The following is a 23,088-nucleotide window of genomic DNA, read 5'->3' as shown; positions in this document are numbered from 1 at the left end:
AGTCATAGTTGTATGTACGGTCATTTGCTACAAACTGCACCAGAGGCAGTTCACCATTTGCAATCTTATTCATCACTGGTGACCGGTCAATGTTGATGTCATTCAAAGATCTAGGCATTCCAAAAAAAGCATGTCAAATCCAAGTCTCTTAATCGGCCACCGCTTCAAGGAATATAGTGAAACCTTTTTTATGACCGTGGAATTGCCCATGCCATGCCTTAGGACAATTCTTCCAACTCCAATGCATGCAATCAATTGAGCCAAGCATACCTGGAAACCACGAGCTTTGTTCATCTCCAATAGCTTTGCGGTGTCTTCAGCATTGGGAGATCTCAAATACTCGTGGCCAAACACTTGCACAATTCCGACTGCGAAACGCTTGACCCACATAATGGCTTGACTCTCACCCATGGCCAAGTGAGCATCAACTAGATCAGCGGGGATACCGTATGCCAACATACGCAAAGCGGCTGTCACCTTCTGAAAGCTGCTATGCCCGAGCTCTCCGGCGGCATTCCTCCTTTGCTGAAAAAACCGGTCATGGCTCGCTAGTTTCTCTGTAATGCGCCTGAACAACTCGGTGCTCATTCTAAACCGGCGACGAAAGTACGACTCAGGGTATGTGGGATTCTCCACAAAATAGTGCCTCATCAATCCGTTGTGGGCATCGATCCTATCCCTCCAAATTTTCTGCCGACCCATAACCGAACCACCGTGCTTCGGTTTTTTATTGATGCGCATAGCTAGGATCATTGCAAGATCCTCCTTTTCCATATCAAATTCTTCCTCCAAAGAATCATATGACGAACTCATCTACAATGTTTAATTTAAACTAGGCTATAAAAACTACAAACAACATGCACTAAATTCATGTAAAAAATGTGAAGTTGAAGCAATACATATTTACGGGCGTTTTGTCGAACACCTTGCGGGCGCCGAGCGGCAGTGGGCGGCCGGGCGCTGTTCGTCGGAGGACTGCCGCGCGCGAGGGGCGGCGGTGACTAAAGGGAGACGGAGGAAGCCGGCGCGGCACGGGGATAGGCCGGGGAAGCGCCAGAACGGTCGTCGGAAGAAATGGGGTGACGCGGGCGGCGGCGGCGGCTAAATGGGGTAGGTGGAGTTGCGAGCGAGCGCTTGAGTGTCCAGCGCGCGGGCAGACACATCAAATAAACGACGTGTGATGGCGTTTCGGCCGTCACGCTGAACCAGACGCGATTTTTACGCCTTTATTGGAGCGTCCGGAGCGGTGGTGCGCGTAAAAGACACTAATTTTTCAGCGCGGCACTTATATAGCGCGGCTGTTGGAGATGCTCTTGCCAATTCAAAAAGCAGCGATGGCGACCAACCAATCAAAGATGAAACCCAACACATTCTGCATATACATAACATATACTGCTATGTAGAAGAACTAAACCAAACCACACCACACCACACCAGAAGTTCCAGTGAGAAAAGAGAATGGCGGCATCCGGCGCTGCTCTGTGCCTCTCCGTTGTCCTGCTCCTCGTCGCCGTCTGCTGCCGCTCCGACGTCGACTTCATCTACCAGGGCTTCCAGCACGCGCCCAACCTGAGCCTGGACGGGTCGGCGTCGGTGCTGCGCGGGCGGCGCGCTCCAGCTCACCAACGGCAGCGAGCGCCTCGTCGGCCACGCCTTCTATGGCTCCCCCGTGGCCCTGGGCACGCTCGACAACCAGGGAGACCTCGCGGTCTCCTCCTTCAGCACGGCCTTCGTCTTCGACATCGTGACCATCGGGATCGGCGGCGGCTACGGCCTCGCCTTCGTGGTGGCCCCGTCCAGGGTGCTCCCCGGTGCGTCGCCCGAGATCTACCTCGGCGTACTCGGGCCGACCACCAACGGCAAGGCCTCCAACCACGTCTTCGCCGTCGAGTTCGACACGGTGACCGACCTGGAGATGAATGAGACCAACGGCAACCACGTCGGCGTCGACGTCAACAGCCTCGTGTCCAACGTGTCCGAGCAGGCCGCGTACTACGCCACCGGCGCCGACGGGGAGGACAGGAAGATGCCGGTGAAGCTGGAGAGCGCGCAGCAGATCCAGGCGTGGATAGACTACGACGGCGGTACCAGCCTGCTCAACGTGACCGTCGCCCCAGTGTCGTCCGTGGCTGAGCGGCCGCACCGGCCGCTCATATCGACAAAGCTTGATCTCCGGTCGGTCTTCAAGGAGAACATGTACGTCGGCTTCTCTTCGGCGACCGGGAAGCTCGCGAGCTCGCACTACATCCTGGCATGGAGTTTCCGGACCAATGGGCTCGCCCAGCCCATTGATCTCCGCCGGCTCCCAAGGTCCTCATCATCAAATTCGCCGCGGTGGCTTGTGCGGGAACGCTCACCTTGGTTGCCGCAGCGATGGTTACTGCGCTCTGGCTCCGGCGTAGGGCGGCGCTCGCCGACAAGCTGGAGGAGTGGGAGCTCGAACACCCCCAGAGGATTCCATACGTCGAGCTCTACAAGGCGACCAAGGGGTTCAAGGAGAGCGGGCTTCTCGGCTCGGGCGGTTTCGGCCACTGTTAGAGTTAAGCACGACTTAGTTTCCATATGTGTAGATGGACTAGGTTACTTGTACGTGTGTGTGTGTCCGAGTAGGACTAGTACAGGAGACCGGGTAGGTTTGCTTGATACTAGGCTAAATAGCTCCTATATAGTATATACGTACAAGCCCCCTGTAAACAATCAGACCGTACCGTGAGATCAATAAAGCAAAACACCAGGCTCGAGACGGGCCTGTGGCAATCATCCAAATACTTGTGTGCGTGCGTTTGTTTCCGGCCGGCTGGCTGCCGTGCACGTACGTGTGATTTTGGTGTTGCCTACGGAAAGATTGATCAGGAGCAGACTAGCTAGTACAAGCTAGCTTTGCACTACGGTGTGTATCGACGTAAAGCACTTCATCGAGATTGTCAGCAAAGTTTGTTCGTCATCGTCGTTCATCGTCGGTCGTATCGCCGTCGTCGGAAGTACTCGACGTCGGGACTGGCCCTCATGGAGTGTGGTCTCCGCGCCAACGAGCTATGGGACGCGGTGGATCCCGGAGGCGACGCGTTCAAGAAGGAGGGAGCCGAGCACCGGAAGGATCGGCAGGCGGCGTCGGCGATTTACTCGGTGATGCCGATGGATGTCCTCCAGCACCTAATCGCCAAAGCAACGGCGAAGGAGGTGTGGGATACGCTGAAACTCATGTTCGACGGACACACCCGTGTCAAGCAAGCCAATCTCCAAACTCTCCTAAAGAACTACGAGACTTTGGTCATGAGCGACGATGAGTCCGTGGATGCGTTCGCTTCATGGGTAGCTACTCTCGTCAATCGGATTCGTGCTCTTGGAGAAAACCTAACGGAGACCTCGGTTGTCCGGCGGTTCTTGCGCGCGGCCCCTCCCCGGTACCTGCAAATTGTCACGGCGATCGAGCAGTGTGTCGATCTTGCGACTCTCTCCATCGACGATCTCGTCGGACGGTACAAGGCTCACGACGAGCGGATGCGGTACAGTCTTGGGGACGGGAGGAACGACGAGCTTGTGATGCTCACGAAGACGCAGTGGGACGCTCTAGAAAAGCAAGGCGGATCCAGGAGCAGCAGCAAGAAGAAGGAGAAGCAGCGTTCGCTGAGAAAGAACTTCGCCGACTCAGACGCCGACTCGGAGGACGACTCGGAGGATGAGGCTGCACCACCACCAAGGAGAAAGTTTGACATCAGGAAAGTGAGGTGTTATAACTGTGGCCTCCTTGGTCACTTCAAGGCTAACTGCGAGGAAGCACCGAAGCAGAAGGCGCTCATTGCCCAGCAAGGAGATGATGGTGACATGATGTTGATGTGTAAACTGGTGGACAAGGAGGATCCAGACTCTCAAGCATTGACTAAAAAAATTGTCGAGCTTGCGGAAGAAAAAGTTTGCCATCATGATCGTGGTTCGGAAACCTGTGTCGAAGCTACAGATGCGGGGAATGATTCCGAAACTTATGTCAGTACTATGGACGTAAGTGCCAATTTTGCTGGAGCGGATGCGGCGATAGCTGCGTGTGCGTGGCCATGGAGAAGCAGTCTCTGTGCTGATCGGCGGGAGAAGAGGTATGTTGATGGCCAGAAAAGCGACACGAAAGTTTCGACTCCAGGCGAAGACGTGACATTAGAAGACCACAATGTGAGGCTTGACACGTGGCAAGTCGTGTCGCTAGTACCAACCAAGCAAGGTGCATACTTGGCGTCGGGCAACACTTCCAGACGCGTGAGTGTTGCGTCAGAGGATGGCCAAGAATTCACGGACGTGCCGGATGCTGCAGTGCATGTGGCCAGCGGAGGCCGCGTGCAGCGTGCCCAGCATCCAGAAGGAAGCAACGCTCGGCCAAGAGGAACGCCAAGAGGTGGAGCGGATGGGCTTGGCTCATCAGGTGAAACTCCACCAGGGTGCAACTCAGGTGTGGAAGCGGCCCAGCGTGGCCGAGAGAGAAAAGGAGGCCCATCGCCAGGGTGTGTCACTCCTGAATGCCTAGGAACGGGCAGTGCAAAATCGCCAGCAAACGCAGCGTTGATAGCCTCTGTGGAGGCAGCATGGGGTGAGCCAGCGGTTTTGTGTTTGGCTTCAACGTGTCCAAAGTCACAGGATGCAATGGAACGGTGTTTGCGTAACACTAAGGAGCCAGGAAGGCTAACTTCAGAATTCACGCATGGTGGCCATGTTAGCAGCACAAAGGTTGTTGCATGTGGAGATGAGTTAGCAGATTTGCATGCAGAAGAAAGGACACGTCCACCTACAACTGAACATCTACAGCCGGTGCTACACACATGTTCAGAGAAATATCTTCGGACGATTGATCTGGTAAAAGTGAAAGAGAGTGGACGACAGTGTTTAGCAAGTGCTAAGGAGCCAGCGGAATTCGAAGACGCAAATACAAAGGAGTATTGGCGTCAGGCTACGAAAGAGGAGTTGAGATCGATCCACGACAACAATGCATGGGAGTTTGTGGATCTTCCCAACAATAAAAAAGTCATGGATCTCAAGTGGGAATTTATGATCAAGAAAGATGCCGATGGGTCCATGAAGCACAAAGCGAGGCTAGTAGCCAAAGAGTACGTGCAAGAGGAAGGTGTGGACTTCAAAGAAGTGTTCGTTCCTATTGAAAAGATGGAATCGGTGAGACTATTCATCGCTCTCGCAGTTCAGGAATCATGGAAGATACACCACATGGATGTAAAATCCGTGTTTTTGAAAGGCGAGTTAGAAGGAGATGTGTATGTGAATCAGTCACCGGATTCATCAAAGAGGGAGAGGAACACAAGGTACTGAAGTTACACAAAGTCTTGTACGGGCTACGGCAAGGCTCTCGGGCGTGGAACATCAAACTTGATCAGACGATGATTTCTCTTGGATTTGAGAAAGCCCCACTAGAGCATGTGATGTACAAGAGAGGTGAAGGAAGGGATCGTCTACTAGTTGGCATCTACGTCGACGACCTATTGATAACTGGAGCAGATGAAGAGGTGATTGCAAAGTTCAAGCTACAGATGAAAGAGCTTTTCAAGATGGATGATCTAGGTCTTTTAAGCTACTACCCCAAGATAGAGGTACATCAAAAGACGGAGAGGATCACACCATGCCATGAGGCATACACAAGGAAGGTACTTGAAAGCCGTGGCACGAAAGATTGCAATCCAGTTGACGCTTCAATGAAACCTCGTCTTGAGCTGAGCAAGAAGAGTAAAGCACCCGTAGTTAATGCAATAGAGTATATTGCAGCTGTAACTGCGGCGTGTCAAGGTGTGTGGCTAGGGAAGCTACACGGTGATCTCATGGATCGAGATCCAGAACCAGCGGTGCTCAATGTTAACGGCGAGTCTACAACTTTTCCATGCGAGGATCCAATGCGGCATGATAGGAGCAAGCACATTGGTACGGTGTATCACTACATAAAGGACTGCGTAGAAGAAGGTAAGATGAAGGTCAACTACATTCGCACCGATGATCAGCTGGCAGATATGCTAACCAAGGCTTTGGACCGAGAGAAGTTCTTGGAGATACAAAGAAGGATCGGCGTCGGAGCTGTGACATGACGACGTCGTGTTTAGGGGGGTGATTGTTAGAGTTAAGCACGACTTAGTTTCCATATGTGTAGATGGACTAGGTTACTTGTACGTGTGTGTGTCCGAGTAGGACTAGTACAGGAGACCGGGTAGGTTTGCTTGATACTAGGCTAAATAGCTCCTATATAGTATATACGTACAAGCCCCCTGTAAACAATCAGACCGTACCGTGAGATCAATAAAGCAAAACACCAGGCTCGAGACGGGCCTGTGGCAATCATCCAAATACTTGTGTGCGTGCGTTTGTTTCCGGCCGGCTGGCTGCCGTGCACGTACGTGTGATTTTGGTGTTGCCTACGGAAAGATTGATCAGGAGCAGACTAGCTAGTACAAGCTAGCTTTGCACTACGGTGTGTATCGACGTAAAGCACTTCATCGAGATTGTCAGCAAAGTTTGTTCGTCATCGTCGTTCATCGTCGGTCGTATCGCCGTCGTCGGAAGTACTCGACGTCGGGACTGGCCCAACAGCCACGTGTACAAAGGCGTGCTCGGACGCCGTCGGTCCGGCTCCGGGTCCGGGTCCGGCGAGGAGGTGGCCATCAAGCGGATCTCCAGCGGCACCAAGCAAGGGATGAGGGAGTTCGTGGCGGAGGTCTCGAGCCTGGGGCGGATGCGGCACCGCAACCTGGTGGAGCTGCGCGGGTGGTGCAAGCACGGCCAGGACCTGCTCCTCGTCTACGACTTCATACCCAACGGCAGCCTCGACGCGCACCTGTTCGGCGGGGGCAACAAGGTGCTCGCGTGGGCGCAGCGGCTCAACGCCATCCGGGGCGTGGCGCGCGGCCTGCTGTACCTGCACGAGGAGTGGGAGCACGTGGTGGTGCACCGCGACGTGAAGGCCAACAACGTGCTGCTCGGCGCCGACATGGCCGCGCGGCTCGGCGACTTCGGCCTGGCGCGCCTCTACGAGCACGGCGCGGCCCCGGGCACCACGCGCGTGCCCGGCACCCTGGGGTACATGGCCCCGGAGCTCACCGTGACCAGCCGCGCCACCACGGCCACCGACGTCTTCTCCTTCGGCGCGCTGCTGCTCGAGGTCGCGTGCGGCCGCCGGCCCGTCGAGCCGGGCGAGGCGGCGGACGTGGTCCTGGTGCGGTGGGTCCGGGACTGCGGGCTGGACGGCAACCTGCTGCGCGCCGTGGATCCGAGGCTGGACGGGTGCTACGACGCCGGGGAGGCGAAGCTGGTGCTGTGGCTCGGCATGGTGTGCAGCCAGGGCCGGCCTGAGGCCAGGCCCAGCATGAGGCAGGTCTGCCAGTTTCTCGACGGCGAGGAGGTGCTGCCGGAGGACGCCGTGCTCGTGTTCTCGGATCCCGACTCGTCCGTGATCCCTGGGTCGTCCGTGCTCTCGTCCATGACCTGGTCCTCCTCCGGTGGCACCATGTCCGTCGGCTCGCTGCATGGCGGTCGGTGAGCTGCGGGGTACTAGAAGGTTAACTGACTGGTCTAGATGTATCGCGCATGTGCAATTCGCCAGGGATGCCCACTTGTTCTCTGTGCACGAGTAAGAGTAGAATGCATTGGAGGTCATAAACCTACACCGTGTGTGTTAACTATGAAAAGAGAATGTACATCCACATCCTAGGTTTGGTATGTCTGTATGGGGCGATGGCTGATGCCACATAGGCAATATTTTACAAAACCCTCTCAAGTGTAAATTAGCCTCTCTTTTTTTTAGGATCAAGTGTAAATTAGCCATTATAATTTCGTGGTTCTCTCCTTATTTGTATTATTACCGGGCCAATCCTTTACGCCTTTACTATAGTTCGGGATAAATCAAATAGGCACACTGGGCCTATTCATACATGACAAGTGGTGAAAAATTAGCCCCACAATGCTAACGACAGTGAGTTAGACCAACAACAACAACAAAAAAGTCTTTCAGTTCCAAACAGGGTGAAGTATCTAAACTCTGCACTTTGGATCTGTAATAACTTCATTTCAGTGTTTTGTTAAACTTCATCTACATGAAGAGAAAACGTGTACTATCAATCGACGGGGAAACCAAGAAATTGGTTGATCAGTGCCACAACTGGCTTCGCCTCTCCTGGCACGTAAGGCTGGAGCGCATTCAGATCCATCGCCTCGACAGTCTCTCGCAGCGTTTGTGGATGGGCACACAAAAGGTGATTCCTCTCGGCCAGTTCCTCTGCTAGCTCGCTTTGGTGATTGTCCATCAGATCTTCATTCACAACGACGATAAGAGGCTTGCCCAATCGCAGCGTCTCAAATATGCGGCCAGAATCTGTCAGCAATAAGTTAAACAAACAACAGTTTGGAATGCCTTTTCCAACCATTGATGTCGCTAAAATGCAACACCGACAGCATATTATTTTCCATAACCCTCTTACTCTAAAATATAGCAAGTTCTCCAACAACAAAGTCGAACGGGCTACATACAGGTGCAACAACAACAAAGTCCTGATTCCATGATCAGTAACAACGACGCCAATTCAGCAGGTACCTTTGTCCACCTTCTACAAAATTCACAGGAACTGACCACCTAGTAATGGACATATTTCGAAATGCTAGAGTCTGTAGTACTTATTTCCTTATTGCCAAAAAGTTATTTGAAGTTAAAATTACAAATCCATAAACAATGACAGGAGAATCAAAATCTGTAGCATAAATTTCTACAGGTTTAAGTATTGTGACAATATCAGTGTGGAAGAGGTTTGCTTAGGGCAAATATTGTTACAACAACCAACATACATAGGCCAAAGGATTCACCATAAAAAAAATCTGCTTCAAGTACTGTTCCATTATAGTTCTCTCAAGAAAATAAATCTATTATTCAGATTTGATCATCACCTGCATGACTGATGACTAAGGATGCTTCTCGTATGTTGTCAGCTATGCTTGGTAAAAAGGTGAAATGCTCAACTTGAAGATTTGAATTCCCCGAGGCCTATATTCAAGAAGAAAAGGCTAAATCCATGCTATTAATCGTTAAACACAAACCACAATCGTTGATCATGGTACAGTGAAGCAGAAGATATTAGATAGTACGTAAGAACTAGGACTTAAGTAGGCCTTCTGGTCTGTCAATTATTTTAAGTATATAAGGTGCAGCTCTTATTTAGAAACCAAATTATATGCTCTATCTTGGACATAACAAAGTGGTGCAATATGGAAATGAAGTGTATATCCACAAGAATCAATTAACATATAAGCGAGTTAGTTCCCCATTTTTCCATCAGATCATTGTCCGGTTCATTTCCACCTTATAATGCATAAAAGCCTAACTGTAACCAAATTCTGGATTTCGGCCTATAATACTTTATATAGAAGGCACCAGTTCGCCAGACTTCAGATATCATAGTTAGCACACAAAAAATGTAAAACAGTGTGAACTTGCCTGAAGTGCGGACAATCAAATTTTTTACCCTGACGCTGCATATGTTCCTTTTTTTTGCCACCTATCCTGTTTGACTTTATCCTATATTTTGCAAGTTTGACATTTTTTTCATGCGATAGTATGGTATATGCATCAAAAGAAGTAGATTATAGCATTAAAAGTATCAGCACCTATAAGGATGTCACAATTTGTCACAGAAACATCTTCATGCAATTTCTTTCCACAGGCAATGAACAATCTACCACCTAGATGTCAAATCAGCAGCTATAGATCTCAGTTGATCAGATACTATGTCCATTTCAGGATTGATAAGCGCCATTAAAAATCCATTACTCCTTGAAGTAGTAAACCTGACGAGATTGCAAAACATTATTTGACTTCCCCTTCTTTCCTACTAAGAACACTATGGGTTTGCAATTTTGATAACATAAGGAGACAGATATTACCTTGGATGGCGTGTATGTTCCTCGGCCCATTTGAATCCGAAGGTCTGTGTAACCTTTCTGCAGTAGTGCTTGTTTGACTTCCTCGGAATCTACCACTTTGACAAGAGCATCAAAACATGTCGTCCCTACTGTGACAAACACCATTCGCCTTTCTCTATCTCCCATCTCTTCTGAAGAGTAAGCTCTGTAGAAAAACATGACAAAATGACATCTGGCTCGATATAGCACACAATGATATAATTCATGCCATCATCACCCATATTCCTCAACTCAGTTTTCTACTTCTTTCTATTTTTTCTACAAAACGCATCAAATTGAGTTCCATCAACACATTACACATACACACAGTACACAGTTCCATTAGGTGCATACACACTGTGACGCTATTGGCAGAAAAAAAAACGATAAAATTACCGAGTGCAGCGCGACGGCCCGGGAGTAGGACGGCGACGCGGATTTGTGGGCGGCTGGGCGCAGCGGAGGCAGGGCCCGGCGGCCGGCGGTGGAATCCGGGACTGTGTAGAGACCTCAGCCCAGGGCGGACAGCACCGCGGTGGCGGTAGCCAGCAGGCGGCAGCAGCACGGTGGCCGGAGCGCGCAGGACGGCGGGGGGTCGGGAGCGCGCGGGGCGGCGGCGGACTGCAGGAGCTCATCAGTTAGGTCGTGCGGTCGTAGTTGGCAGATCCTATTCGCCGAAAATGGATTATTTTGTTTTCTTTTTCTTTTTTCTGCCTTTTCTCCTTATATTTTTTTACTTTCTTCCTAAATTCGAAAAAATGTAGTATTCCAAATTTGTTTAAATTTTCAGAAAATGATCGAAACTCCAAACTTGTTCATCTTTTCAGAAATTGGTCACATTTTCCAAATTTGTTCACGTTTTCATAAATTGGTCACGTTTGTCAAAATAAAGTTCACCGTACATTGAAATATGTCCACTGTGTATAAAAAATGTTCATTGTATATAGAAAAATTGTTCGACAGGCATTCGAAACAAAAAATCACCGTATATTTTAAAAAATGTTCAATATGTATTTGAATAATGTTCACCGTATACAAAGAAAATGTTCAGTGTGTATTTTAAATTCATATTTTCTAAAATTTTCACAGTTCAAGAGCATTGTCCAGAATTTGAAGTTTGTTCGCATTTTCAAAAATTGTGTTTGTTCACATTTTTGAATTTTTGTCCACTTTTCAAAAAATGATCATATTAAAAAACGATATTTGAAATTTTTTCATGATTTCAAATATTATTCACATTTTTTTAAACTTGTTCACAGTTTTCCAAGAAATGGTCGAATATTTTTTATTTTCTTTTGGATCAGCCACTGCATTTGTTCTTATTAGTTCGCGCTGCCTATTAATCACACACACTCACCAGCTCAAGTGGTATGGAACACCTGCTCTCCAATGTGCGGTTGCGAGTTTGATTCCTCGACAGAGCGCAAATTCTTTTGGGGACATTTTAGTAGTCGCACAACACGGCTCGCTACAGCGGGTGTTTGACGCTCGAGCGTCAACTAGGGGCTCTCATCAGGAAGGACCGCAGGAGTATGAATCTTGAGCCCATATAAAATCCTATATGTTTTTAGGGTTATATAAAAAACCAAAATCACTAACTAAGGGGTATCCCTTGCAGAAGTCACTCTCACTTTAGCTAAAAAAAGTTATTCTCACTTTTTTGGTGCTGACAAGTGGCACATTGCATATATGCCACTTGTCACAAGATGAGAGTTTTCCATTTTTCTTAGATTCATTTTTTTAAATGTTTTATCTCTTTGACCGTGCATCATCACGAACTGTTTTCATTGTTGGATTTTTTGTGTCGAGATCTTCAAAACTAGATACCATATTAATAGGTTTCGACATGCTTTTTTAAGGAGAAAATAGAAAAAAACTGAAATAAAAAATAAAACAGAAAAAAACAAAAACCAAAAGCAAAAATAAATTGAAGCTAGAAAAAAATAGAACCCAAAAGTGCAATGTGCTTTTTCCTTTTCGGGAAATGCAGTTTGTGCTTTCGTGGAAGCAAAAACTGTGATTTTTCTTCTCGTGAAAGCACATGCTGTATTTCTCACGTAAGCACCACCATGTTTTTCCCTTTTTATGAAGCATTATTGTGCTTGTCGTGGAAGTACAAGCTGTGTTTTTTTCCTTTTTAGAAAGCACGACTATGCTTCTTATAAAAGTACTACTTCCCCACAAACCTGCCAAAATGTAGGAAAGCCCAAGCAAAATTGAAAAGAAAAAAAAACAAAAACACGTGCAGAAAAAACATGAAATATCAAGGGTGCTCTAGCATGCGACACGTCGCGGCGGCTGGATGCATCATTTGGCATACTCCAAGGCCAAGCAGTAAATTTTGCGGGAGGCCTCCAATGGGTACTTTTCAAGTGATTCATATCGTCATCGTCAAGTATGCCTGTTTCAAATTTCATTCCCCCTTAATTAGTTGCTCTCATATAAAAATCTATATAGTACTCCCTCTTTTCCATAATAACGCCTTATATTATGTAAAACGGAGGGAGTAGAGCTTTGGAAAATCTCATGCCCGGGGCCTGGGCCTGAGTGTCTGGAGCCCAGCTTCGCTACCAACTGGGGACGGCCGGAATGCAAGGATTGTTTTGCTAGAGAAGGTCGAGAGGGGAGTGGATGTATCTCGCTTGCAGTGATACACAATCACGTCTCGCCTTAAGGACGTCCTAAATGGACCGGCCGGAGTTCTGCTCTCCAACGCACATTTAAAAAGAATCTTTATTCAATGCCAAAATATTTTGCTTAGTTTAAAAAAAATGGTTTTGTGACATTAAAAAATGTTTCAACGTGTATTTAATTTTCTAAACATATATTACAAAAAATATTCAAAATCATGTATTTGATAAAATTTATATCATGTATTTGAAAAAAGTTCAATGTGTATCAAAAGATGCTACACGTGTATAAAAAAAGTGTACATTGTGTATTGAAAAAAGTAGGCATGTGTTGAGAAAAGGAAAAGAGAAAACGTGAAAGGAAAAGAAAAGGGGGGAGGGAGAATCCCGCTAAAACCATAGAAAACAAAAAAAAGCAAGGAAAACGATAAAAACCAACACATAAACACATAGAAAAAAAACACGCCCACCGAAACCCGAATTGGGCTAGTTCATAAAGCGAGAAGTAGGTACAAAGGGCGGTGAAAGAATATGCGATGCCCCCATGTTTGGTTTTGGTAATTGATGACAATCTCTATGGACTAATGGTTGATTTGAGTTATATTTGAAGGTTTTGTCCATAGGCTTTTCTTGGAGTACATGTGTTGGTTTCAAGGAGAGTTGGTGCCGACCAAAACTATTCAAGGAATTATCCAAAGATTGGTCATGTGAGTGTTAAGCTTATTGCAAGCATGTCTTGAAGAAGAAGATTGTGTGATCATTCATGTCTACCTTCAAGACATCATTCAAATGAAGAGAATTGGAAAGATTCAAGGTTGATCAAGATTAAGTCAAGAATGAATCAAGTTGATCAACACACAAAGCATACAAGATGTACCGAGGGATCAAGTGATCCCATGGTATGGTAAGCATTGTCAATTACGCTTTGTGTACTAACTCATGGTCTTCGTGAGAGTTCTGTGTGGGGTTAGGTTGTCGTGTGCAAGTTCAAGTGATGCATCAAGAAGAGATCAAATGCTTGAAGCTTGCCGTCCATTATGGTAACAATGGATTTATGAAGATGTGCCGAAGAGTGGCTCATCCATAGTGGAGTATGGGGGGAGCAATCAACTAGTCTTCATCGAGCCAACACAATCAGGAAAAGTGGTCCAACTTGAGGGAGTCAAGATCGTCATCATCTAGCTCAAGTGGACTATGTGCAAGACACAGATTTGCCCTTGATAGGTTTTCTATTTTACCGGTCATAGTGGTAGTTGGGAGACCGGGTTATAGGATCGTTTGCCGTACTATCAAGGGGGGCTCTTGATGAGTAGCTTGATCCTATCGTTCGTAGAGAGCTCAAACCATATTACATCCTTGCATCATCTTTCTTGGTTCTTGTTTGGTTCTTCTCTTTGTGAGTTTTGGAGCTTATGGTCATCTTAATGACAAGCTCGAGTTCATCGAAAACAGAGTTCACATGCATCTTCTATGATGTTTTCGATGTTGAAGGTTTTGCTGGTTCTTCTCGGTTGGAGGTTTTTCTCTTCTTTTTGTTGGCATACCTCCCCTGCCTCTTCTTACTATAACCAGTCGCTGTTTTGATGCTACTCGTCGTCTTGTATCCAACAAGCTTGAGTTTGCTCAATTCGGAGCTCGTATGAAGAGGTTATGGCAGTTCTGGTTTTTCTCCCTGCGGTTGTACCGCGGTCGGCAGCGGTAGTACCGCTTATAGCGTCAAGCGGTAGTACCGCTCTGATACGTCTCCAACGTATCTATAATTTTTTGATTGCTCCATTCTATATTATCTACTGTTTTGGAAATTATTGGGCTTCCTCAAGTGCCCTAGGTCTTCGTGAGCAAGCAAGTTGGATGCACACCCACTAGTTTCTTTTGTTGAGCTTTCATACATTTATAGCTCTAGTGAATCCGTTGCATGACAATTCCTACTCCTTGCATTAACATCAATCGGTGGGCATCTCCATAGCCCATTGATTAGCCTCGTTGATGTGAGACTTTCTCCTCTTTTGTCTTCTCCACATAATCCCCCTCATTATATTCTATTCCACCTATAGTGCTATGTCCATGGCTTGCGCTCATATATTGCGTGAAAGTTTATAGGTTTGAGATTACTAAAGTATGAAAAAATTGCTTGGCTTGTCATCGGGGTTGTGCATGATGAGAGCATTCTTGTGTGACGAAAATGAAACATGACTAAACCATATGATTTTGTAGGGATGAACTTTCTTTGGCCATGTTATTTTGAGAAGACATAATTGCTTTGTTAGTATGCTTAAGTATTATTATTTTTATGTCAATATGAACTTTTGTCTTGAATCTTTCGGATCTGAATATTCATACCACAATTAAGAAGAATTACATTAAAATTATGCCAAGTAGCACTCCGCATCAAAAATTCTGTTTTTATCATTTACCTACTCGAGGACGAGCAGGAATTAAGCTTGGGGATGCTTGATACGTATCCAACGTATCTATAATTTTTTGATTGCTCCATGCTATATTATCTACTATTTTGGACATTATTGGGCTTTATTATCCACTTTTATATTATTTTTGGGACTAACCTGTTAACCGGAGGCCCAGCCCAGAATTGCTGTTTTTTGCCTGTTTTAGGGTTTCAAAGAAAAGGAATATCAAACGGAGTCCAAACGAAATGAAACCTTCGAGAACGTGATTTTCTCAACAGATAAGACCCGGGAGACTTGGACCCTACGTCAAGGCACGTAACAGGAGGTCACGAGGTAGGGGGGCGCGCCCTACCCTACCAGGCGTGCCCCCACCCTCGTGGGCCCCCTGTTGCTCCACCGATGTACTCCTTCCTCCTATATATATATCCATGTACCCCCAAACGATCAGAACAGAAGCCAAAACCCTAATTCCACCGCCGTAACTTTCTATATCCATGAGATCCCGTCTTGGGGCCTGTTCCGGAGCTCCGCCGGAGGCGGCATCGATCACGGAGGGCTTCTACATCAACACCATAGCCCCTCCGATGAAGTGTGAGTAGTTCACCTCAGACCTACGGGTCCATAGTTAGTAGCTAGATGGCTTCTTCTCTCTTTTTGATCTCAATACAATGTTCTCCCCCTCTCTTGTGGAGATCTATTCGATGTAATCTTCTTTTTGCGGTGTGTTTGTTGAGACCGATGAATTGTGGGTTTATGATCAAGTCTATCTATGAACAATATTTGATTCTTCTCTGAATTCTTTTATGTATGATTGGTTATCTTTGCAAGTCTCTTCGAATTATCAGTTTGGTTTGCCCTACTAGATTGATCTTTCTTGCAATGGGAGAAGTGCTTAGCTTTGGGTTCAATCTTGTGGTGTCCTTTCCTGGTGACAGTAAGGGCAGCAAGGCACGTATTGTATTGTTGCCATCGAGGATAACAAGATGGGTTTTTCTTCATATTGCATGAGTCTATCCCTCTACATCATGTCATCTTGCTTAAGGCATTACTCTGTTTTTAACTTAATACTCTAGATACATGCTGGATAGCGGTCGATGAGTGGAGTAATAGTAGTAGATGCAGGCAGGAATCATGATCATACCTAGATATTCTCATAACTATGCTCAATTCTGTCAATTGCTCAACAGTAATTTGTTCACCCACCGTAGAATTCTTATGCTCTTGAGAGAAGCCACTAGTGAAACCTATGACCCCTGGGTCTATCTTTATCATATTGATCTCCTACTACTTAGTTATTTTCTTTGCTATTTACCTTGCGTTTATTTTACTTTGCATCTTTATCATAAAAATACCAAAAATATTATCTTATCATAACTATCAGATCTCACTCTCGTAAGTGGCCCTATAGGGATTGACAACCCCTATTTGCGTTGGTTGCGAGGATTTATTTGTTTTGTGCAGGTGCGAGGGACTCGCGCGTAGCCTCCTACTGGATTGGTACCTTGGTTCTCAAAAACTGAGGGAAATACTTACGCTACTTTGCTGCATCATCCCTTCCTCTTCGGGGAAAACCAACGCAGTGCTCAAGAGGTAGCACGCTCCAGTACCACTCTACTACCGCCTCGATTTTGGGTCCTGCTCTTTTCGTGTCGGGTTTAGCAGTAGTTGCACGGCAGTAAGGCACGGTAGTTCCGCCTAAGCGGTAGTACCGCTCCGGTCGGGCGGTAATACCGCTACTACATTACTGCCGTCATACTCTGCTCTGCCCTGCCTCTTTTGGTCCCGTGTTCTGCTCCTCCAGCGGTAGTACCGCTGGGGTGAACGGTAGTACCGCATTGCTCTTATGCGGTACTACCGCCCCAAGGTAGTACCGCTCGTGTGTGGGCTAAGCACATAACGGTTGGATTTTCCCTCTTCTATAAAAGGGGGCCTTCTTCCCCAATGAACCTTATCCTTTGAGCTCATGTTCTTCCCCCATTGTTGACCTTCTTCGAACTTGCTAACTCTCAATCCCTCCATGGATTCTTGCTAGTTTTGGGGGGAAAGGAGAGAGGAGATCTAGATCCACATTTCCACCAATCACTTTCTCCTCTATGTGAGGGGAACCCCTTGGATCTAGATCTTGGAGTTCTTGGTGTTCTCCTTCTTGTTCTTCCTCTCATTTTCCTCTCTAGCATTAGTTGCTTTGGTGGGATTTGGGGGAGAACAACTTGGGCACTCCGTGTGCCCTTGCCATTGCATTTGGTGCATCAGTTTGAGTTCTCCACGATGTTACGTGGAAGTTACAAGTTGAGAAGCTTATTACTCTTGGGTGCTTGGTACCCTTGAGCTTGTTCCTCTTGGGTGCTTGGGCGCCCTAGACGGTTGGTGGTGTTCGGAGCTCAATCATTGTGGTGCAAAGCTCCGAGCAAGCGCTGGGGTCTCCAATTAGGTTGTGGAGATAGCCCCGAGCAATTTGACGGGTACCGGTGACCGCCCCCAAGGGTTGCCAAAGTGTACGAGTTCGGTGACCACCCCCAAGGGTTGCCATTTGTACGGGTTCGGTGACCGCCCTCAAGGGTCCCTTAGTGGAATCACGGCATCTTGCATTGTGCAAGGGCGTGAGGAGATTACGGTGGCCCTAGTGGCTTCTTGGGAAGCATTGTGCCTCCACACCGCTCCAAACGGAGATTAGCATCCGCAAGGGTGTGAACTTCAGGATACCTCGTCGTCTCCGCGTGCCTCGATTATCTCTTACCCGAGCCCTTTACTTATGCACTTTACTTTGTGATAGCCATATTGTTTCTTGTCATATCTCTTGCTATCACTTAGTTGTTTATCTTGTTTACCATAAGTTGTTGGTGCACATAGGTGAGCCTAGTTGTTGTAGGTTTTGTACTTGTCAAATTAATCGCTAGGTTTATTCCGCATTTGTTCAAGCCTAAACCGTAATTATTTTAAAACGCATATTCAGCCCCCCCCCTCTAGGCGACATCCACGATCTTTCAGGCAGGCCAGGACCCAATTGCTATTGGGGTTAGTTAGGCTTAATTTTCATCTTCAAAAAAGTTAGGCTTAATTTTAGTTTTTAGAATTTGGCGTAGGTGGTTTTTTAAACTTATATTAGAGCAACACTAAGGACCCGGAACTTCTAAGGCCGGTCACAATGAAAGTATCATGCATGCTAGGTAGACATTTTGCTGAGTCACACAATCAAATGAGGAAAGACATGACTAAAGTATCATGATATGATACAAACCGTGTTATATTAAGGCCCTGTTCGGAAGTACTCCGCTCCACAGCTCCACTCCCAGAGCAGGTGAAGTCATAGTTGAAATTCGCGGAGCGCCTGTTTACCAGCTCCGCAGCTCTCATAATTTCTAGGAGATGGGGGATTCCGAACAGCCCCTAAATAATGTACTAGTATGTGTTATTCATGGCAATAAATAAGGTCATTATGGTATCAAACTAAAATACTATGCACTATGAAAGTAGTATCACACAATACTATGCAATATATGATAATTCCCGTTGTGACTATTGTAAGAGCACCTCCAGCGGCTTTTCAAAAATCTTGTCCTATAAATACTTATCAAGGCTCTCCCAATAAATTTATTGGATTTCACAGATGTGTTGTTGTAACAGATCCCCGATACAACTTCCCCTATATCTGGTTTTTTCTCTATTTCTTCATACGACTTTGAACACTATAATACATAATTTTCACATCATATAAAATCAAAAATTATCATATACCACTTTGAACAACTGGACTTCAATTCAAATCCATACTTCCAAGATCAAAATTCCAAGACAATTCAAGATCAAACACATGGCATACGGTTCAAATAAAGCTTAGAAATCAAACATAAAGCATCACTCTGTGAAAGTGAGGAAACTGGTTGTACTCCCTCAATTCGGAAATAACTGGAATGGTTTTAGTTCAAACAGAGGTAATAGTTGGCACTGCAACTTCATTTGTGTCAAACTTTCATATTGAAGTGAGGAAACTGGCTGTAGCTGTCTCTTTTACCAGCCCTTGGTTAAGTTTCTGGGGTTCTTTTTGCTGCAGAAAATGGATTTATAGGGAGTCTATGTAGGAAGAAAGAAAGTGCCCAATTGTCATTTATAACAGTAGTTCATCCTGCATCAAGACACATCAACTACAAAGCAGAACCCTAGTCCATGGTGTACTGTTTGGATATCATCTCCGCTCTCCAGCTGCCGCCTGCCGCTGTTTCACAGAAGTTTAAGGGCTCAAACATTATGATGCCAGTATAGCTCGCCTCAAGAGTTGCTGTAAGAACATCTTTCAGAAAAAGGAGACGTCAACATATCTCCCCTCTAATAATATTGTGCGAACTTGAGAAAAAAGTTATCAGTGCAACCAGGCACAGAAGTTGGAGGCGTCCCCGAAAAGTTTAATGCTCCCATTTGTAAGATAGCAACACACTACAACACCAACACGAAACCACTGCCTATTCTTTACTACTAATATCTCATCTGCTTAGCTCTTTCTTCCTCCTCTTCAATCTTTTTTCTGCGTAAGGCTTCTTCTCTCTGCTTTTGGATCCGTTCCAGCTCCAAATATCGCTCCATCTCTTTCTGATGCTGCTCCTGAGCTTCTCTCCTTTGAGATTCCTCTACTTTCCTCCGGTTCTCCTCGATCATCCTATCCAACTCCTCCCTCTCCCTCCTTTCTTGCTCCTGCAAAATTTTGAAGATGCAAAATTAGATCTGGGAAAGGTTCTATGAAAACAAGCAAATAAGAAATCTTGTGTATCTGTTTGGTTTCATTGACGGTCAAAAGCAGTTTAGAGAATAGCGCTACTTATCAGTTCTGGTGGGATGAATGCACACATATACATGCATATTTGCATACATCTATTGGCAGGCACCAATAGCATCTAAGCTCATGATGAAGCTAAATCAGTCAAAACCTAAGTATTATTATCTGGTTAAAGAGCTAGGATAATATATCGGAAACTGATTTCATCCTTCCGTTCTTTCAAAAAATTCACTAGCTCCACCAATCCACAAATCTCAAGATATTTTCTTAAATAATGACTAGTACTCCCTCTGCAAAGAAATATAAGAGCATTTAGATCACCAAAGTAGTGATCTAAACGCTCTTATATTTCTTTACGGAGGGAATACCAATAAGGGAGGCATGGCATGCCTAATACTTACTACTTTCTGCCTGGCTTCATGGAGAGCTGCTGCCTTCTCTTTTTGTAGCTGAGCATCAACCTCATCAAATAACTTTTTGATACCTTCCTCAACTCGGCGTTTTATTTCATCTTTTACTTCCTCAGAGTTCAGACGCTCCTCAACATTTTTCCTAACAGCTTCTTCAACTCTCCTAGCAAGCTCCTCTTCCAACAACTTAAGTTCAGCTTCCTTTTGGCGTCTGCGGTGAAAAATGTTAAGTTATAAAGGATTGATTGGCTTTTGGCCATCAAAATTATTATGCTACTACAAGTGAAGGAGTCGATGTAACATTAATGAGCAAAAGGATCCCTAATCGAAACAAGTGAGCAGAGCATAGAAAAGATCAAAATGAAGCTAAGACACATATGCACTGCACAAACAAAATAATAAGTAAAACTGTAACAATAGCTTTGTCCAGAAAAGCCAAAGTACAACTTGTAAATGTGGGGTGCACACAGATAATGAGAGAGTTAGTTCATAAAATGCTGATTTCAAAACGAAATTGGGGAGGAACAAACACCAGCGTGATCCATTAAATAAACAGAAGCAAATGTTTAATTATGCATTGTTATCCCTCAACTTTGTTGTTTCTGGGAACACCTGCAGGAACAATCTACAGTTATACTATAACGGAAGAACATGACAGAGGCGTATACAGAGAAGTAGGAGATTTGGAGAACAGTCCTGGTCTTTTGGAGATGGCACAATTTGTATTTATAAGAACAAAAAACTTCAGATTAAAAGTTGAGATGCCAGTATAAAATAGAAGGAATGGCAAAAGATCCGTTATTTTTCCTTGATGGATTGAGGATTAACATATAGAAAATTAAATACTTTTGAACGTGACACATTTTATTGATATTAGTTCACAGCTCCTGAGTGGACTTGCATGCAAGTTGGTCATCTTTTGGTTGTTTGAACAAATCCATTTCAAACCAACCACACTAGTACAAACAAGATAGAGAAGATTTGTAGAAGACCACAGTTCAAGCACAGGCAAACTGTCAATATGTGAGTTGAAGATTCTCTACAATAAAATACAAGAGCGACCAAGCAGATGGCCATGCAAAACTAGCAATATGTATGTGTAGAAGAATGAAAAGGAGTTTACCTTTTCTTTTCTTCTTCCTTCCTTTGTTTTTCTATTAAACTGTTCTGTTCAGATCCATGACTTGGGCTGGAGTTATTTACAAGAGAACTTGAGCTGCTCCGACTTTTCCGTCTTCTATGTCTCCTCGGTGATGGAGGGCTTCTACGCCTCCTAGGAATCGGGGACTGGCTCCTGTCCCATCTAGGAGAAGGAGACGGACTTTTTCTCCTAACAAAGGATAAAAGAACTTACATAGGAACTGAAAAATATAACAACGAAAATGCTCCAATATTGATAGTTGTTGGTGTAGCTCAGATGCAAAGTTGCAAACCATCAACGGGGCACAAAAAAGATGACATGTCAGCATGCTAACACACATACCAAAAAAAACAAGAGCATTCAAACACAGCAATTCAACTTTATCAGATTTTCTTTGCTTGACTTACCCATGACTGATACAAGTCCTAGATATGGAGTTCAGGTTTCTTGACGGAGTTCACTTAAAAAAAAATATCGCATATGAGGCATACTTGTACAAATCGTCCCATCAAATTCCATTCTAAAACGGGCGTGACAACAAATCTTGTATACTCAGAAGTGCAGCCAAACTGGAAAATAAGATGCCCACTTATAATGTTCTATGTCTACATAACCTCCTTCACTTATATGAGATCGATTGCCAATATCAGAAACGAAATATTATCTGTAAACTCATGACAATATACAATAGACTGTGAAAAGAGCATTCTTACAGCTTCCTCATGTTTAATAATATCACGTAGCAGCGTCCAATCCGTCCATGAACATCTGAGATGACATGACACCCTAATCAGGTTGTATTGGCTTGAAATGCATCTTTTATTTCAGGTAACTACCACATAGTCACACTATGTCCATTCTTTGATTAATTTGTTTGCCCCATTCACAACATTCCAAAAAACAAACAATCCCATATCTCATCAATCTTGTAGGCACCAGCCAATCTGTAACCTGAGCTAAATGAATGCAGACAGTTGCGGACCTAAGACATCACCAAAACACGCAAGGATAGTCGCCTCCCCGACACATGATTTGAAAATCTTGAAGCGCTGTAACTCCGCGTAGTGCGCCAATTGTCAAACATCTCACTCCGATGAAGCACGCCTCCGCCACAGTGCAAGCAGTTTGGTAGTACTAGTAACACGGGCTAACTGGCAAAGGTGCCGAAGCACCAAGTCGAGCAACCTTGAGCTGTGTAAATCTTGAGGGACCAAACCAATTTCACGATAGGAGGGGAGCAGAGACACGGGGGGCGGGAGGTCGGGGCGTACCGGGAGGAGTAAGGGGAGCGGCTGCGATCTCGCCGGATCCGCCTGCTGCCATACCGCGGCGACGGGGAGCGCCGCCTGCTGCCGTACCGCGGCGACGGGGAGCGCCGCCGACGGTGGGATGGCGGCGAACGAGACACCACGCGCGGCATGCCTCTCCGTGGGCCCTCCGCGCGGGGAGGGATAGATAGGAGCAGGATGCAGATGCGGCGGCGCGGCGACTCGGCGAGGGGAACGAACGGCGGAAAGCCGATGCGAGGGATTGTTTCGATACAGAAGGTGAGGGCGAGGACCCAATTGTTAAGGGGGTATTTGAGATTTTTGTGTTTTTGGTTTATATATATACCATTCAATTATGCATCAATATATACACTTGAAAACAAGAGGGAATAACATAGTCAAAAGCACAAAATAGGTACTCGCTCTGTGTGATCTAAACACTCTTATATTTCTATAGGAAGGAAGTACTATTTAAGAATTTCGCTACAAATTGAACGTTGATTTTTTTTATCATGGCTAATTAAACGTCTATGTGTCGC

At 45.8% G+C, this 23,088-nt stretch overlaps 2 protein-coding genes and 1 pseudogene across 2 annotated transcripts; 1 reads left to right on the top strand and 2 right to left on the bottom strand.

The window, feature by feature from the left end:
* Window positions 1–1,380: 1,380 nt before the first annotated feature.
* Window positions 1,381–7,824, top strand: LOC125552831 (annotated as a pseudogene).
* A 129-nt stretch (window positions 7,825–7,953) lies between these two features.
* On the bottom strand, window positions 7,954–10,595 carry LOC125552829 (UDP-N-acetylglucosamine transferase subunit ALG13 homolog). The gene is made up of 4 exons (XM_048716518.1): window positions 10,321–10,595; window positions 9,907–10,090; window positions 8,914–9,010; window positions 7,954–8,347 (listed from the first exon to the last, which is right to left on the bottom strand). The coding sequence occupies exons 1-4, from the start codon at window positions 10,557–10,559 to the stop codon at window positions 8,091–8,093; spliced, it is 777 nt and encodes a 258-aa protein (XP_048572475.1). The 5' UTR covers window positions 10,560–10,595; the 3' UTR covers window positions 7,954–8,090.
* An 8,656-nt stretch (window positions 10,596–19,251) lies between these two features.
* Window positions 19,252–22,846, bottom strand: LOC125552828 (uncharacterized protein At1g10890-like). The gene is made up of 4 exons (XM_048716517.1): window positions 22,553–22,846; window positions 21,264–21,470; window positions 20,132–20,351; window positions 19,252–19,648 (listed from the first exon to the last, which is right to left on the bottom strand). Exons 1-4 carry the CDS (start codon window positions 22,699–22,701, stop codon window positions 19,433–19,435), a joined length of 792 nt encoding a protein of 263 aa, XP_048572474.1. The 5' UTR covers window positions 22,702–22,846; the 3' UTR covers window positions 19,252–19,432.
* Between the last annotated feature and the right edge of the window lie 242 nt (window positions 22,847–23,088).

This window comes from Triticum urartu, chromosome 4, assembly GCF_003073215.2.
Source record: "Triticum urartu cultivar G1812 chromosome 4, Tu2.1, whole genome shotgun sequence".
Classification (NCBI taxonomy): domain Eukaryota; kingdom Viridiplantae; phylum Streptophyta; class Magnoliopsida; order Poales; family Poaceae; genus Triticum; species Triticum urartu.
Note: the sequence above shows the minus strand (reverse complement) of the source record. Positions and strands in the feature narration are given on the sequence as shown.